Raw genomic sequence first — 13,707 nt, forward strand, 5'->3', positions numbered from 1 at the left:
TCTGTCTGTCTGTCTATAAAAATAAGTGTAAATCAGCTTTTATTTGTTCTTCATACATTCGAACTACTTATTTATTGCTTCTTAGCAAAAAATATTTTAAAAGTAACTATTATACATTTAATCGGGATTTACATAAGCAATCAATAGTAATTTAATTCAGTATAATAACAACAATATACTGCAAAGTTAAGGATCCCAATGCAACCCCAAGAAAACAGATTTTCCAGTTTCCTAGCTGCTACCCCACAAAATAAAACTGAGTATGATTTATAGACTGTAAAAATAGTGGATTACTAATTATTTTCTATTAGTTACACTATTATTTTTCTACATGTTTAATTTTTTTATTTAAAAATTTTCGCTAAATGACGACGAACATTAGAAAACTTTCCATTTAGACGATATTTGTTATTTGAAACGTTAAACTAGATCCTTAACTAACATAATGTATATAAAATCACTTCTGTAAGGTATGAAAGCGTATTACTTCAACGGACAACAAAATAAGAGATCACAGCCCTTATCCCGTTTATAAAACACGAGTCTTTTATTTTGAAATGCGACTCCGGCCGCCATCATCAAAACGTAACTGTGCGTCGCTGTCAGTGAGTGTTGGATCAGGTAACTTCACAACAGCTGATCAAATTGTTTACTTTTTTCCTTTAATGCACGACAATATTTCAGTGTTTTGTACACTTCTGAGCGCATGGTGTGTGTTGCGTTCAGCGGAGGTGTTTATTTACGAAATAAGTACATTGTTTATCAAGAACTGTTTGCATGACACTCCAAGTTTAAACTCTCTATGCAGTGACCTCCACTTACAACCAGCACGAAATACATCATCTTGGGGCTGTTTTAAATGCACGAGGTCTGCTTCCCCAGTGGCTCGGTTGCTTTGACAACATGCACAGCCGTTATATGTTTATGCTGGAGTGGATCTGTATCTACAACACAGAGTAAATCACTGGAGACCAGCCTGAGCTTCACTTCTAATCACTTGAGAGCAGAGGAGCAAAGCAGGACTCTTGTGCTGCACATGTAGTGATTAGATGATTTGTTCGTGCTCTTACAAGTGATTTAAAACAGTCAGTCTTGATGAGATGTGCCTGCATCACTTGACTTTGGCTGTCTGAAGTGGAGTCATTTGTGCTGATTGAGATCTGTGTCTTTTTAAAGAGATCCCTTAAGGTTTTAGTGGTTTCAGAGGGAGGTATAAAATCTTTTGCCTTTGTTCCCTTACCCCTTTTCTTCTCTCTCTGCTATGGATCAGATGAACCCTCCAGCTTTAGGGCAGGCATCTGCCCTGTTCCCCAATCTGGAGCCTCCAGGAGGAGTTGGGAAAGCCACGGTCCTTTTGGGTGGCTCTACGGGACTTACCAGCTCTGATATGGAGCTCCAGAAAATGCTCATTGATGAGCGCATGCGATGTGAGAACCACAAGACCAACTATCAGACACTAAAAGTGGAGCACACCAGGTGAGGGACTGATTGAGGTAAAGTTGGTTTTATATTCGCACATTTGTACATTTTTGAACAGTCAGTGACAACTTCTGACACGGCCCCTATATTGTTTACCACGCTACTTTGAATATTCGGTCTAAAATCAAATGCAAGTATGACTTCAAAACAACATTAGCACTATTTGATTGACTGAACAATGTTGTACTTTGATAGTCATTGGCTGCTAATATGATTTTCCTATTTATAACTTGCAAAGAATACTTTTCTGAAATTATATTATTAAGGAGAAAGTCTGAATGTGCGAATAAAAGCTACTTTACTTCAATGAGGGACTGTGCTTGAATTTGGGATGGGATTAGGCATGGGCTATATGGGATAACCTTGAACAAAAATATGTTCTTTTTAAATGTCTTGGTAAAAAAAACTACAACTTTGTTCCCCATTAAACACAATATATTGTTTTTTAAGACGCATTTAAAATATTTTGGAATAGTAAAACATGTCCGACAAAATAATTACAATAAATAATTGACTTTTGTTGTCTTCGTTAGTTTCAAAAACACAGATTTCCTTACAACATGTAAAGGCATCACTAGGTATTTTTTTCCTTTGGCTATAAAGTAAGCCACTGCACTGTTCAGGTCTACAGTATGCTTGGATGTTGGTATATAAGTGATTTGTTTTCAAATGTTTCCTGAATTGTGGGCCGACCAGTAGCTTTTGATGTGGAGGGTTCTTTTTCTGTTGATAATGTTGCCCTAAAAAACCTTACATATATAGGAACTGTATAACAGCATTTTTTTTGTGCATAATTTAACATGCATAATTTTAAGTGGTTTTAAATATTGACTTTTCCAAACTATGGTAAACCTTGAAACCGGTTATCGCCCATGCCTAAATGAGATGCATTGTTGCATTATTAAGTTGTGTAAATGGGTGCGTGTATGTGTACAGACTGCAGGATGAATACACGCGTGCACAGAATGAACTTAAACGCCTGCTCAGTGATCGCCAAGTCACTCAAGAGAAGCAGCAGCTTTTGCTGGCTGAGCTGAGAGGAGACCTGCTGGATAAAACACGAGAGCTAGAGGAGCTCAAATTACAGGTACATATAACTGGCCTCTTTATATGTTTATAAATCTACAGCTGTGGGAAAGAAATAAGATAAGTGACATTTTGAAAATGATCAGTTTATCTGCATTTACTGTTTTTATTAGGTATGGGTTTGAGGGAAGATGTTTATATTTGTTTTATTCTATAAATGTCTGAAAACATTTCTTCCAAGTTTAGGTGAAATATTGCCATTTAGGGCAGTTTTGTTTTAGTAAATGAGAGCTGGTCAGATTAACAAATGTGAGTGTTGTGATTTGGAAAGCCGTTTTATTGCAGCAAATGCTGATTTCTTCTTAAGTTTAAATAATGGTATTGTGTTGTCTAACAATTAATTTGCAAAGAAAAAAGTTGTCAATTATCAAACTGCAATAATAAAATAATGTATATTTCCTGTATTTTAGTTAAGCTTAGGATGGTATCAAATTTCTTGTTGCGATTAATTGCAAAAGCTTTTATTATGGTATGTAGTATTATCACGATAATGACCTATGCTGCAAAAAAGGTTACTTTAGCAGGTACAATAACAAAAATAATTGGTGTATTGCTTTATTGAATATACATGTTCAGAATAAACAAAAGTTTCAACCAAATTCATTTGCAAAAGGATTATAAAGTATAACAGGTAACATTTTATATTAAACTTTTATTAGTAAATGTTAGATTTTTTTAAATAAGTTTTTTTTTTAGAAATTTGAATTTCTCTGGATTAAAATCAAAAGTTAAAATACAAATGAATTAGTTTATTAGTTATTAACTCCATTTAATAAAATTATTTCGATTTGTAATCAGATTACAACTACAGTTTTAACAATTAAAATAAAAACTCGAATTTAACTTCATGGGGCCTTGAATGTTTAAGTACTAAACATTCAAGGCCCCATGAAATTAAAATTGAGTTTTATTTAGATGTTAGTATTGTTTGTTTTTAGGATATCTATAAGCTACTATGCTCCAAAACAGTGACAAACTTTGCGATATGAAAATATAAAACTGATATAAACATGTAAAGCTTGTAGTTTGTCATTTCTGCCTAAATGGATCACCGTTAAATCTTGACCAATCAAATGCTCTCTAGTGTCTGACATGCCCCGCCCCCTTCAAGATGCTTTTCATTTGATGCGCTTGAGCTCAACCACCCTCACTGGCAGAGCTGTGGTAAAACAAAATGCTATTGGCTGTTTTTTTAAAAAGGGGAAGAGCTACACTATTCCAACCGGTTTCGGTTAAGATTACTTCAAACATCAAATAAAAACACAAATTTCAAAGGAGTTCACTGGACCTTTAACCTTAAGAATTTAAATCTAAGATTATTATTAGCTTTTGTAGTTTTCATTGTCAGTTTAGTTTAATTAATGTAACTGGTGTTAACGTACAGTAGACTTATAAATAGTCAACTGTATTTTCAATTAATATTTCAGCATGTAGTAGGCCAGATTAACAATTATTTTTAACATTAAGCTATCTAATTAAGTGTCATCATTTAACTCATTTGCACTATTATAGACATCACTGAAAGTATAATGTGAATATTGTTTAAAAAGCATTCTAAAAGTTTTAATAATAAATAATTATTAACTGTATTTTGAAGTACAAACAATATAAATATAGAGCATGTTTATTATGATGTATCAAATTAACGAATATCATATCATAAAATATGTTAACAAATATGTGACAATGTTGGTACTGCGTGCAATCATCTAAACATGCTTAATTTAGACATTTCACTGACAGACTAGCATTTGTTGTTGTGTTGTGTGTTTGTTTATGTGTAAGGTGCTGACCCCTCAGCGGCTGGAGCTCTTAAGAGCACAGGTGCAGCAGGAGTTGGAGGCTCCCATCAGAGAACGCTTCAACAAACTCCAGGAGGTAACAGATGCCCCTCTACACCAGCTGACTCCTATTAACTCCTATTGCCATGACAATCACATAAGCACATGCTATATGTCCATCCCAGATGAGAAACAAAGCGACTGTTTTGCTTTCACTGCCTGTTACAATATATGTTTAGTATTGACCTTATCCTTCACGTATGAGTGTGCACAGCCATTGGAACCTTATTGGCTTGAGACTTTTGGTCTCCTTCACTTGTTATGCTGCTTGATGTTGATGGAAATTTGTATTTTCTTAATATTTTATTTTATTTTTATGCATCATCATAAACACAACTATAGAAGTAGTTTTACTATTTACTCTTAGTCTTTTCTCCCATAGACAACTGAATCTGAAATTCTAAAACAATCACAGAAATACCTTACTTTTACACTGCAGGTCAATAGGTTTAATCCTTGAGATGTTGTTTTGTGACAGGAGGCAGAGCATTACAGGTCAGAGTATAATAAGCTCCGTTATGACCTCACATTCCTCAAGTCTGAGTTTGATCACCAGAAAGAAGAACACGCTCGAGTACTGGAGGAGAGACGGATACGGCACGAAGCTGATGTATGTTTTATCATTTTGATATTGTATTTTGATTTAGTACTGTCTCTTTATGAAGGATTGTTATGCATGTCATTCTGCAGGTGGCGCGACTGGAGCATGATAAGGAAGATCTGGCCACTCAACTGCAGAGTGGAGACCCGGCACGGGACGGGAAGCGGGTTGAAGCCCTGCTGAGGGAGAAAGCTCAGCTCCACCAGCGGCTCAAAGGCCTGGAGGCAGAGGTCACTGAACTCAGAGCAGAGAGAAATAACTCTGGTGCTCAAGCTGAAAATGTACAACGAATACAGATCCGACAGCTGGCCGAATCACAGGCTGCAGTAAAAGCCCTGGAGGTGAGCAGATATAAGCCAAGTGTAAGAAAAGGATCGTAGGTTTTTGATGATACAGGAAAATCAATTCTATTGAACAAAACAACTATACAAACAGTGTAGTTCAGTTTAAAATATCAGACCTTTTTTAGTTTTTCTGCTAACAGTGAATGTATTTTGGAAAAAAAACATTTGCTAAATATACCATTTCATTTTCTGCATTTTAATAAAAGCTTATTTTTATTAAAAACAAATTTTAAAAACTGGTTATACAAATATTATAGATATAAAAAATCATTAATATAATTAAGAAGTCATTAATATTTAATTTGAAATATTTAAAGAGATGTATTTTCTTCTTTTATGTTGAAATTAGTAACAGAGTATCTAACTTCAAATCTTTAAATCTTTTCCATAATTTGTGTTGCATTTTTTAAGTTTTTTTTTTAGCCATGTGTGAAATCTGCTGTGAGTTATATTCTAAAGCAACTTATATAAAGAGATTGAATTAGGTTCCATTTAAAGTAACATTAGCAGCAATTAATAAATACTATAATGAATGTATCGTTCATAGTTTGTGTACGTGTTTATTTAGATCCCCATTAGCCATGACCAATGTAGTGGCTATCCTTCCTGGGATCCAATAAATAAAATGACAAAATACATTACATTAAATACATTAACATTAAATGTGACCAATGCAAAATTACATTCTCACATGCTGTTAAGATTAATTTAAAATAAATTTTTTTAAGCTTTACATTTAGAATTTAGGTTTCACATTTAGACTTTTTGTTGTTTGATAGTAAATGGCACTATGATTTCAAAGAATTTTAAGAAAATAACTAGATTTTTTTGTATTTTTATAATTTTATTTTATATTATATCGGTAGCCTATTATCTTTGTTTTAATCACAAAAAATGCAGTTTTTACCCTTTCAAAAATACAGTACACAATATAAAAACATTTTGATGTTTCATTATGGTCTAAAGATTATTTAGCTCACATTTTTGATGTTAAGGCTGTTGTGGCAATTTTAAAATTTTGTCACTGAATAAGAAACAGACATGTCCAATTATATTTAAAGATGATTTTATCCTCTTTCAAGAGGGTCAGACAGTCATACAGAAACAAACACAGGTCACTGTAGAGGTTCTTCAAGGTTACATTACAAAACTGCTGAACTTTTCCATACAAGACAAGGAAATTAACAAAAATATTTAAAGACGTCATACATCTCATGCTAGGGCCACCCAAGCAATATCTATAGATAGAAACACAATATTTCATAACCATTCAAGTTTGGTAAAAATTCATAATAATAATTTTTCCTCCACAAGGCTGAGAAACAATCTATTCGTATGCAGTTGGACAGGACGGAAAGTGAACTTCGTTTATCTCAGGAACAAAACACCCTCCTCACAGGCAAACTGCACAAAGCTGAGAGGGAGATCAACTCGCTCAACAGTCAGGTACTTGAATACAGCCTGAATGACTGAATTAGTCGGATCTATGATTCATGTGCTGATGCTTGATATCTGAAATAATGCTAATGTTATAAGTGTGTGTTTTATCTGTCAGGTTGAAGAGATGAAGCACACACACAAGCTGGAGTTAAGTAATGTAAAGCTAGAGTGTGTCCGATCTAAAGGAGAAATGGAACGAGAACGAGATACGCTTCAGTGCCAAGTAGAGGGTAAACATCATCTTCCTATTTTTTGTTTTACATTAACTTGCTTTACAGTATAACAGAGATGTATTTCTTTCAGGTCTGCAGTCAGATATTGAGGTCATGAAATCAGCGCTGGAGAGAAATAAAGAACTGATATCTGAAAAAGAGCGTGAAATGGTACGCAGGGTTCAGGCAGCAAGAGAGGAGGAAATACACAAGATGGCCGCCCTTCAGGAAGAGAAGTTCGCATTACTATATTATCTGACGTGGAACTGATACAAAGCATCATAGATTGTTTTAGCATCTTTATGAATGTAAATTTGATTATATTTTGTCACCAGGCTGGAGTTAGAGAATCGTTTGTCCGAGCTTGAGCAGCAGAAAGCTCTTCAAGAAGCGACAGGAAACTCGCAGAAGGAAGAGTGGGAGGAGCGTCTCCGTGCCGCACAACTGGCGGAGGAGTCTGTTCGTAAAGAACTGCAAAACCTGAGGCAACCTCCTTGATTTATATAATCCACATGAAATCAAACGTGTACATTCATCCATTTATTCATTTTCCTTTAGCTTGGTCTCTTTTTTATCAGGGGTTGCCACAGCAGAATGAACCGCCAACTATTCCAGCATATATTTACACAGCTGATAAATTACTTCCAGCCGCAACCCAGTACTGGGAAACACCTATACACTCTCTCATTCACACACCCACTTATACATTTAGGCCAATTTTGTTTACCCAATCCACTTAAAGTGCATGTCTTTAGACTGTGGGGGATACCGGAGCACCCAGAGTAAACCCACGTGAATATGGGGAGAACATGCAAACCCCACACAGAAACGCCAACTGATCCAGGCGGGACTCGAACAGATGACCTTCTTGCTGTGAGGCAACAGTGCTAACCACTGAGTCAACATGCAGCCCCAAAATAGAACATAATTATTGAAAAAAGTTAAGCCCTGCCGTTTTCATTTATGATAGATTTAGGAACATTTTTTTTTTAATATTGTGAGGTATGAAATCAGAACTGACACTTTTTACTTTTGGTCAAATAGCCCACATAAGGACGGGACACTTAAAGGTGACAGTCAGCTGTTGAGCAGCTTCGGGCCATTGACCCGACTAGTAGGTTTCATATGTTTGTTGGGTTAATATCAGATCGACTTGGCCCGATTCAGCATTTAGAATTGGTGTTGGCCATTAGCTGAAAAGAGCACTCTAATTGGTTATGATTCAGAGCTCAAGAACAAAAACTGAAGTGACCTAACAAAAGTAAACAATTCAAGTAAAGAGAGAACACAAACAGGTCAGCTGTACTTTTGCTACATTTCTTAAGTGTTTCCAAATGATATGGATTATCAGACATATTTGCATGAGTGAATCCCTCTGTGGTGAGTGACAATTACCATGATTATGGTACTAACCGCTGCTTTGTTTATGGTTTGTTTATGGTTATGGCGGCTGAAAAAACAGACTATTAGCCCCCACGGGTACGGAAAGACATTCAGTCTTTTATGCAGGTGCAGTGAAAAGGCCGGCCTTTAAAATTTCACAGTCTCCTTTAATGTGTTGTTTAAAATAAAAACTGACCATATTTACTACCTATTCTTATTGACTAAACTGTTCTGCCTGAAACGTAAGTAGTGACATCTTCTAATTGTGACATTTAAAATAAAAACTGGCCCTAACTTACTTACTAGTCTTTTTGGGAAAACTAGGTCCCATCTTTTTACTTTAAAAAGTATTGATGAGGCAAAAGTAGTAACATGTCATTCTGTTTGTATTTTAATATACATCTATTGTTGATGAATGATGATTGCGATGAAACGAAAGTAGCGGCATCTTCTTATTTATGTATAAATTACAAACTGACCATACTTACTACATATTTACGCATTTACTTGCTAATCTTATTGGGGAAAATTAGGTCCTGCCATTTTTTGTTAAAGTCATGAAAACACTGTGTAGAAGCATCATCTCTGTTTTGATAGATGCAATAAAAACGGCTCTTTTTTATATCCTAGACTTCCCACTAGGTTTTGATGAAACAGAAATAGAAAACATGTCATTTAGTCTGTATTTTGATCAGAGAAGAAAACATCTAAAAAAACAATAGTAATTCAATGTGATTGTGTGTTATACAGGGCAAAAGTTCAGCAGCAGGGCCAACAGTTGGAGGAGCTGGAGACTTTGAAAGCAGAAAATGCTGACCTGAGACGAGTAAGAGTACAATTTATGAGAATAAAGTCATAAAGTATCATATAATTCTAATAACTTGTTTTGTAAATTGTGTTTATTAGCAAATAGCTGAGCTGAACTTACAGATAGGAACCCTCTCTCACTCTGAAAGCGAGTTGCTGGACAACAACAACAGACTGAGGGAAAGTCTGGAGCGTTTGAGAGAAGACCTGCGCAGTGCTCGAACACAAATGGAACGGACCCAACAGGAAGCCGAGAGGTACACCTTATCATAAACCCGGCCACTAGCATCATTGTCAGTTCAAATAAGGACCAAAAATATTTCAGAGAATGCTGACACCTTGCTGAGTGAGCATCAAAACAGCTTAAATGCTTAAATACAGATCAATTTGGTTTCAGAGAAGGGTTTAACTTAACTATAAAAGTGCTTGATAAACAATTTTCCCTTCAATGACAAATAAGGGTGATTTGTTCATAATGGTATTAGATTTTTTTTAGTTAACACAAAATCCTACAAAGGTGCCAGATAATCATATGTGAATATACACTGGACGCAACCCTTGGTACTCTCCTCACGCCACAATTGTTTGTCATTTGTGTCAGTATTTGATATATAATGAGGCATCAGTGAACTGTCTAAGATTTGTCTCTTGCAAGATTCCACATCCACTGTATGCAGAATAAGGGTTTAAATTAAGGTGTAGAAACAGTGTCAGTACCATGGCCTAATATTTACCACATATCTTTCATTTTGAGTCTTGGACTGGTGGGCAATGTTATTCAGATCCAGCTAGTGACTTTTCCTGATTCCATTATTTCCTGTTTACTGACTAAACAGAAAAACATTTTGAAACATTTGAAGAGAACGCATAATTTTTAAAAATAAATGTTATCTTTATGTTTGTGTATCATGTATTTGTTTGTGAACATTTGCTTTGTTAACATTTGTTAACAGTTTTGGGATGTCACAGTGGCTCAGTGGTTAGCACTGTCACCTCACAGCAAAAAAAAGTCGCTGGTTCGAGTCCTGGCTGGGCCAGTTGGCATTTCTGTATGGAGTTTGCATGTTCTCCCCGTGCTTGCGTGCGTTTTTCCCAGGTGCTCCAGTTTTCCCCACAGATAATGCTGTATAGATTAATTGTAATAACTAAATTGGCCATATTGTATGACTGTGTGTGACTGCGAGAGTATTTGGGTGTTTCCTAGTACTGGGTTGTTTATTGTGGCAACTCCTGATAAATTAGGGACTAAGGCGAAGCAAAACAAATGAATAAATAACAGTTTTTGTTTAATTTTGCATGGTATTAAAAAAATTTTAAGTTTTAATGCTGTATTGTTGCAGGTTGGTGGAGGATAGGCGAGTTGAATGGTTAGAGGAGAAACACAAGCTGCAAGACAGAGAAGCAGAACTTCGGGAGAAATACAGCCAGGCCAAAGAGCGCCTACAGAGGGCAGCATTTGCTCAGAAAAAGGTGAAGTTTACAGTTTTTCTTTTATGAACAAATAACAGCTTGACTCTCTTTTTGTTTGGTACAGTTATTTTTATAATATATTATATTTATTTGTCTGTTTTCTTATCCAGAGGAAAACAATGACTGAACTGAAAGAAAACAAACTCCAAGACAAGATTCAGCTCCTGGAAGCCAAGATAGCAGAACTTGAAATTGAAGCAAGTGCAGAAAAGAAGTAGGATACTTTTGTTTGCATATTGCTTCATGCATTCAAAACTATCTAGAGGTTTTATTTTAGTCAAATAAACAATAAAAAATATATAGGTTGATCATTTATTTTAAGTTTTTTATAAATAATTGATTTCAATGTATTGTTATTAATTACATTCAAAATGCACAGTAAAATATGGTATTAAATATTTACATAAATGTGCTGTTTTAATAGTGTTTCTAATGTATCTGTGTACGTTCAGGAAATCCTCATATTCTGAAGAGCATGCTCAGCTCAGCAAGCGTTTAAGGGAGCTGCAGAGGAGGCACAATGAGTTTCGCCGACTGTTGCTGGGCAACCAGATGACCTCCTCCACCCCCCTGGCCCAATCCCTCCTCATCCCGAACGAATCCATCTTTTCAAACATACAGGTGTCTGCAAAATGGAATACTCTCTAGTCAGCCATAACCAAACCCAGCAGATAAATCTAACTCTTTCTCCTTCATTTCCTCTCTCAGGAGGAGCAGCACCAGAGGGAGTTGTGTGTGTTGCGGAGACGCTTAGAAGAGCTAGAAAACAGTCAGCAACAGCAGCTGGAAGAGCTTGCTGCTCCTCTGGACCGAGATAGAGAGAGACTGTCAAGCCCACGGGACGCCCTTCCAGACATTTCTTAACCGATACCTGTGTAATTATGTTTACCCTGTGCCAAAAAAAAAATTCGGACATACTGTGACATTTACTGTGACATTTTGCTTTAAATGACTCCTGGTGCTCTGCAACAGTAAAGGTCAGAGATGTTTTAATAAAAACCTGTTGCATTATTTATAATTTATTTGTCTGATGGTATTTTTTCTAACTGGTTGAGAGGGTGGGTTCTTAAAGTTTACATAAAGTGTTGGTTTGTGTTGCAGTTTTTGTTGTACATATTGAGAATGATTTGTAACAAGAAGCCATGTTAGATATTTTGCTTTTTTGTTTCTTAGAAGACCTTTCAAGTCCAAATATACATTTTATAAAAAAAAGGAAACAAAACAAATAAAATGATTTGTGCGAACCTGAATTTCACAACGGAGTGACTGTGGTTTTAATGGATATTTGTGGTAAATTAATTCTGACAAGCATGTCTCTAAAAGCACTCAGCCATGAAACATGGTTTTAATAAAGATTTTTTTAATAATTGTGCCTTCTCTTGGTTTTTTGTTTGCCCTGGTTTGAATAATGAGTAAACTATGGATATAGGTGTATATATATATATATATATATATATATATATACGTAAAATCAGAATTATTAGCCCCCACCCCCCTTCATTTTTTTTTTTTAATATTTCCCAAATTACATTTAACACAGCAAGGAAATTTTCACAGTATGTCTGATAATATTTTGTCTTCTGGAGAAAGTCTTATTTGTTTTATTTGGCTAGAATAAAAGCAGTTTTTAATTTTTTAAAAACCATTTTATGGTCAAAATTATTAGCCCTTTAAGCTATATTTTTTCCGATAGTCTACAGAACAAACCATCATTATACAATAACTTGCCTAATTACCCTAACCTGCCTAGTTAACCTAATTAACCTAGTTAAGCCTTTAAATGTCACTTTAAGCTGTATAGAAGTGTCTTGAAAAATATCTAGTCAAGGATTATTTACTGTCATCATGGCAAAGATAAAATAAAAGAGTTATTAAAAATGAGTTATTTAAACTATTATGTTTAGAAATGTGTTGAAAAAATCTTCTATCCATTAAACAGAAATACATATATATGGGACAATTTGAATTGAATTAAAAGGTGTTTTAGTCAAGTGGCTGTTAAAAATTTAGCGAGCTTCCTATGTTGACTGTATAAAGTTCAAAGTTTACTTCTTTGTTCATGCATCATTGAACATGCAGCATTTCAGAGTAGCATAAGGCTATGCTCTATTTGTTTGCAAGTGCACGTTGTAAGCAGGCCCTCATGTACTGCATAATTAAGCACACTTAAGCTCCCCAAATAAACATGAAACATGCAAAGATTAATTTTTGTACTATTTATCAAATTTGTTAAATTTGAGTCATATGATTTCCTAAATTTGCCTAAACAATTTTTTGAAAATAACAGCAATATTTGTTTTAGTTTTTAGCAACCTCAGATGTTCAACCTCAAAGCTAAAACACAATATGTGTCAATTTATAGTTTTTTTGTGTAAAATGTTTTGTGAAATAAATGTACAATTTTCATTTAAGCTTTTATAGATTTTTTGTGATATATATATATATATATATATATATATATATATATATATATATATATATATATATATATATATATATATATATATATATTCATATTCTGCATTTAAGTGTAAATTGTTCTCTTTTAGCATTCAATATTTTTACTTTGGACATTTAATTGTCTAAACAAAAAATGTGCAAGAAAGAGGTCTTCAAGCATTAAAACTACAGCAAAAATATAATTTAGTATCATAAAATCTGTTAAAAATACAAAAGGTCAAATAAAGATATTGCAGTAATAAAGTGCAATGTAATAAGTTATCCCAGCATGTCTAGAGCATTAGGTAAGAATAAGTTTTAGTGGAGCATATCGTTTAAAAAGAAAACATACGAATGACATATTACATGTATACTATAGCCAAACACACACTAAAATACAAACTGCCATGAAAAGTGCAGAATACGCTCGATTTCTGCGAACCTTAAACATTTACTCATAAATCCTGCACACATAATATAGTATATACAACTGTACGCTCCAAAATATTGCTTTGCTCGACATTATAAGCACGTGCAGTAGATTTAGCTGTGCTGTGCTGACTCGGAGTGATGCGGTGGACAGATCACAGTCACTTTCACTCACT

General features: G+C 34.7%; 1 protein-coding gene across 2 annotated transcripts; it reads left to right on the plus strand.

Moving 5' to 3' along the window:
* The first annotated feature begins 546 nt into the window (after positions 1–546).
* cep83 (centrosomal protein 83) lies at positions 547–12,030 on the plus strand. Of its 2 annotated transcripts, XM_056455617.1 has the most exons (16): positions 547–621; positions 1,271–1,476; positions 2,416–2,566; positions 4,351–4,443; positions 4,885–5,016; positions 5,097–5,348; positions 6,666–6,797; positions 6,907–7,021; positions 7,095–7,239; positions 7,339–7,488; positions 9,137–9,212; positions 9,293–9,450; positions 10,534–10,663; positions 10,774–10,877; positions 11,116–11,284; positions 11,372–12,030. In XM_056455617.1, exons 2-16 carry the CDS (start codon positions 1,271–1,273, stop codon positions 11,525–11,527), a joined length of 2,169 nt encoding a protein of 722 aa, XP_056311592.1. In that variant the 5' UTR covers positions 547–621; the 3' UTR covers positions 11,528–12,030. The 2 variants fall into 2 exon arrangements, with proteins under 2 accessions (XP_056311592.1, XP_056311591.1); XM_056455616.1 differs by lacking the exon at positions 547–621 and having other exon boundaries at positions 1,262–1,476.
* The last annotated feature ends 1,677 nt before the right edge of the window (positions 12,031–13,707 follow it).

Source organism: Danio aesculapii, chromosome 4, assembly GCF_903798145.1.
Source record: "Danio aesculapii chromosome 4, fDanAes4.1, whole genome shotgun sequence".
Taxonomy (NCBI): domain Eukaryota; kingdom Metazoa; phylum Chordata; class Actinopteri; order Cypriniformes; family Danionidae; genus Danio; species Danio aesculapii.

Bases quoted from the DNA above. Each gene is read 5' to 3' on its own strand.
- cep83 (XM_056455616.1), top strand. From the start codon at position 1,262: ATGGATCAGATGAACCCTCCAGCTTTAGGGCAGGCATCTGCCCTGTTC. The intron at 7,022-7,094 runs GTAAACATCATC...TATTTCTTTCAG, and splicing joins GCTTCAGTGCCAAGTAGAGG to GTCTGCAGTCAGATATTGAG. The intron at 7,240-7,338 runs GTTCGCATTACT...TTTTGTCACCAG, and splicing joins GCCGCCCTTCAGGAAGAGAA to GCTGGAGTTAGAGAATCGTT.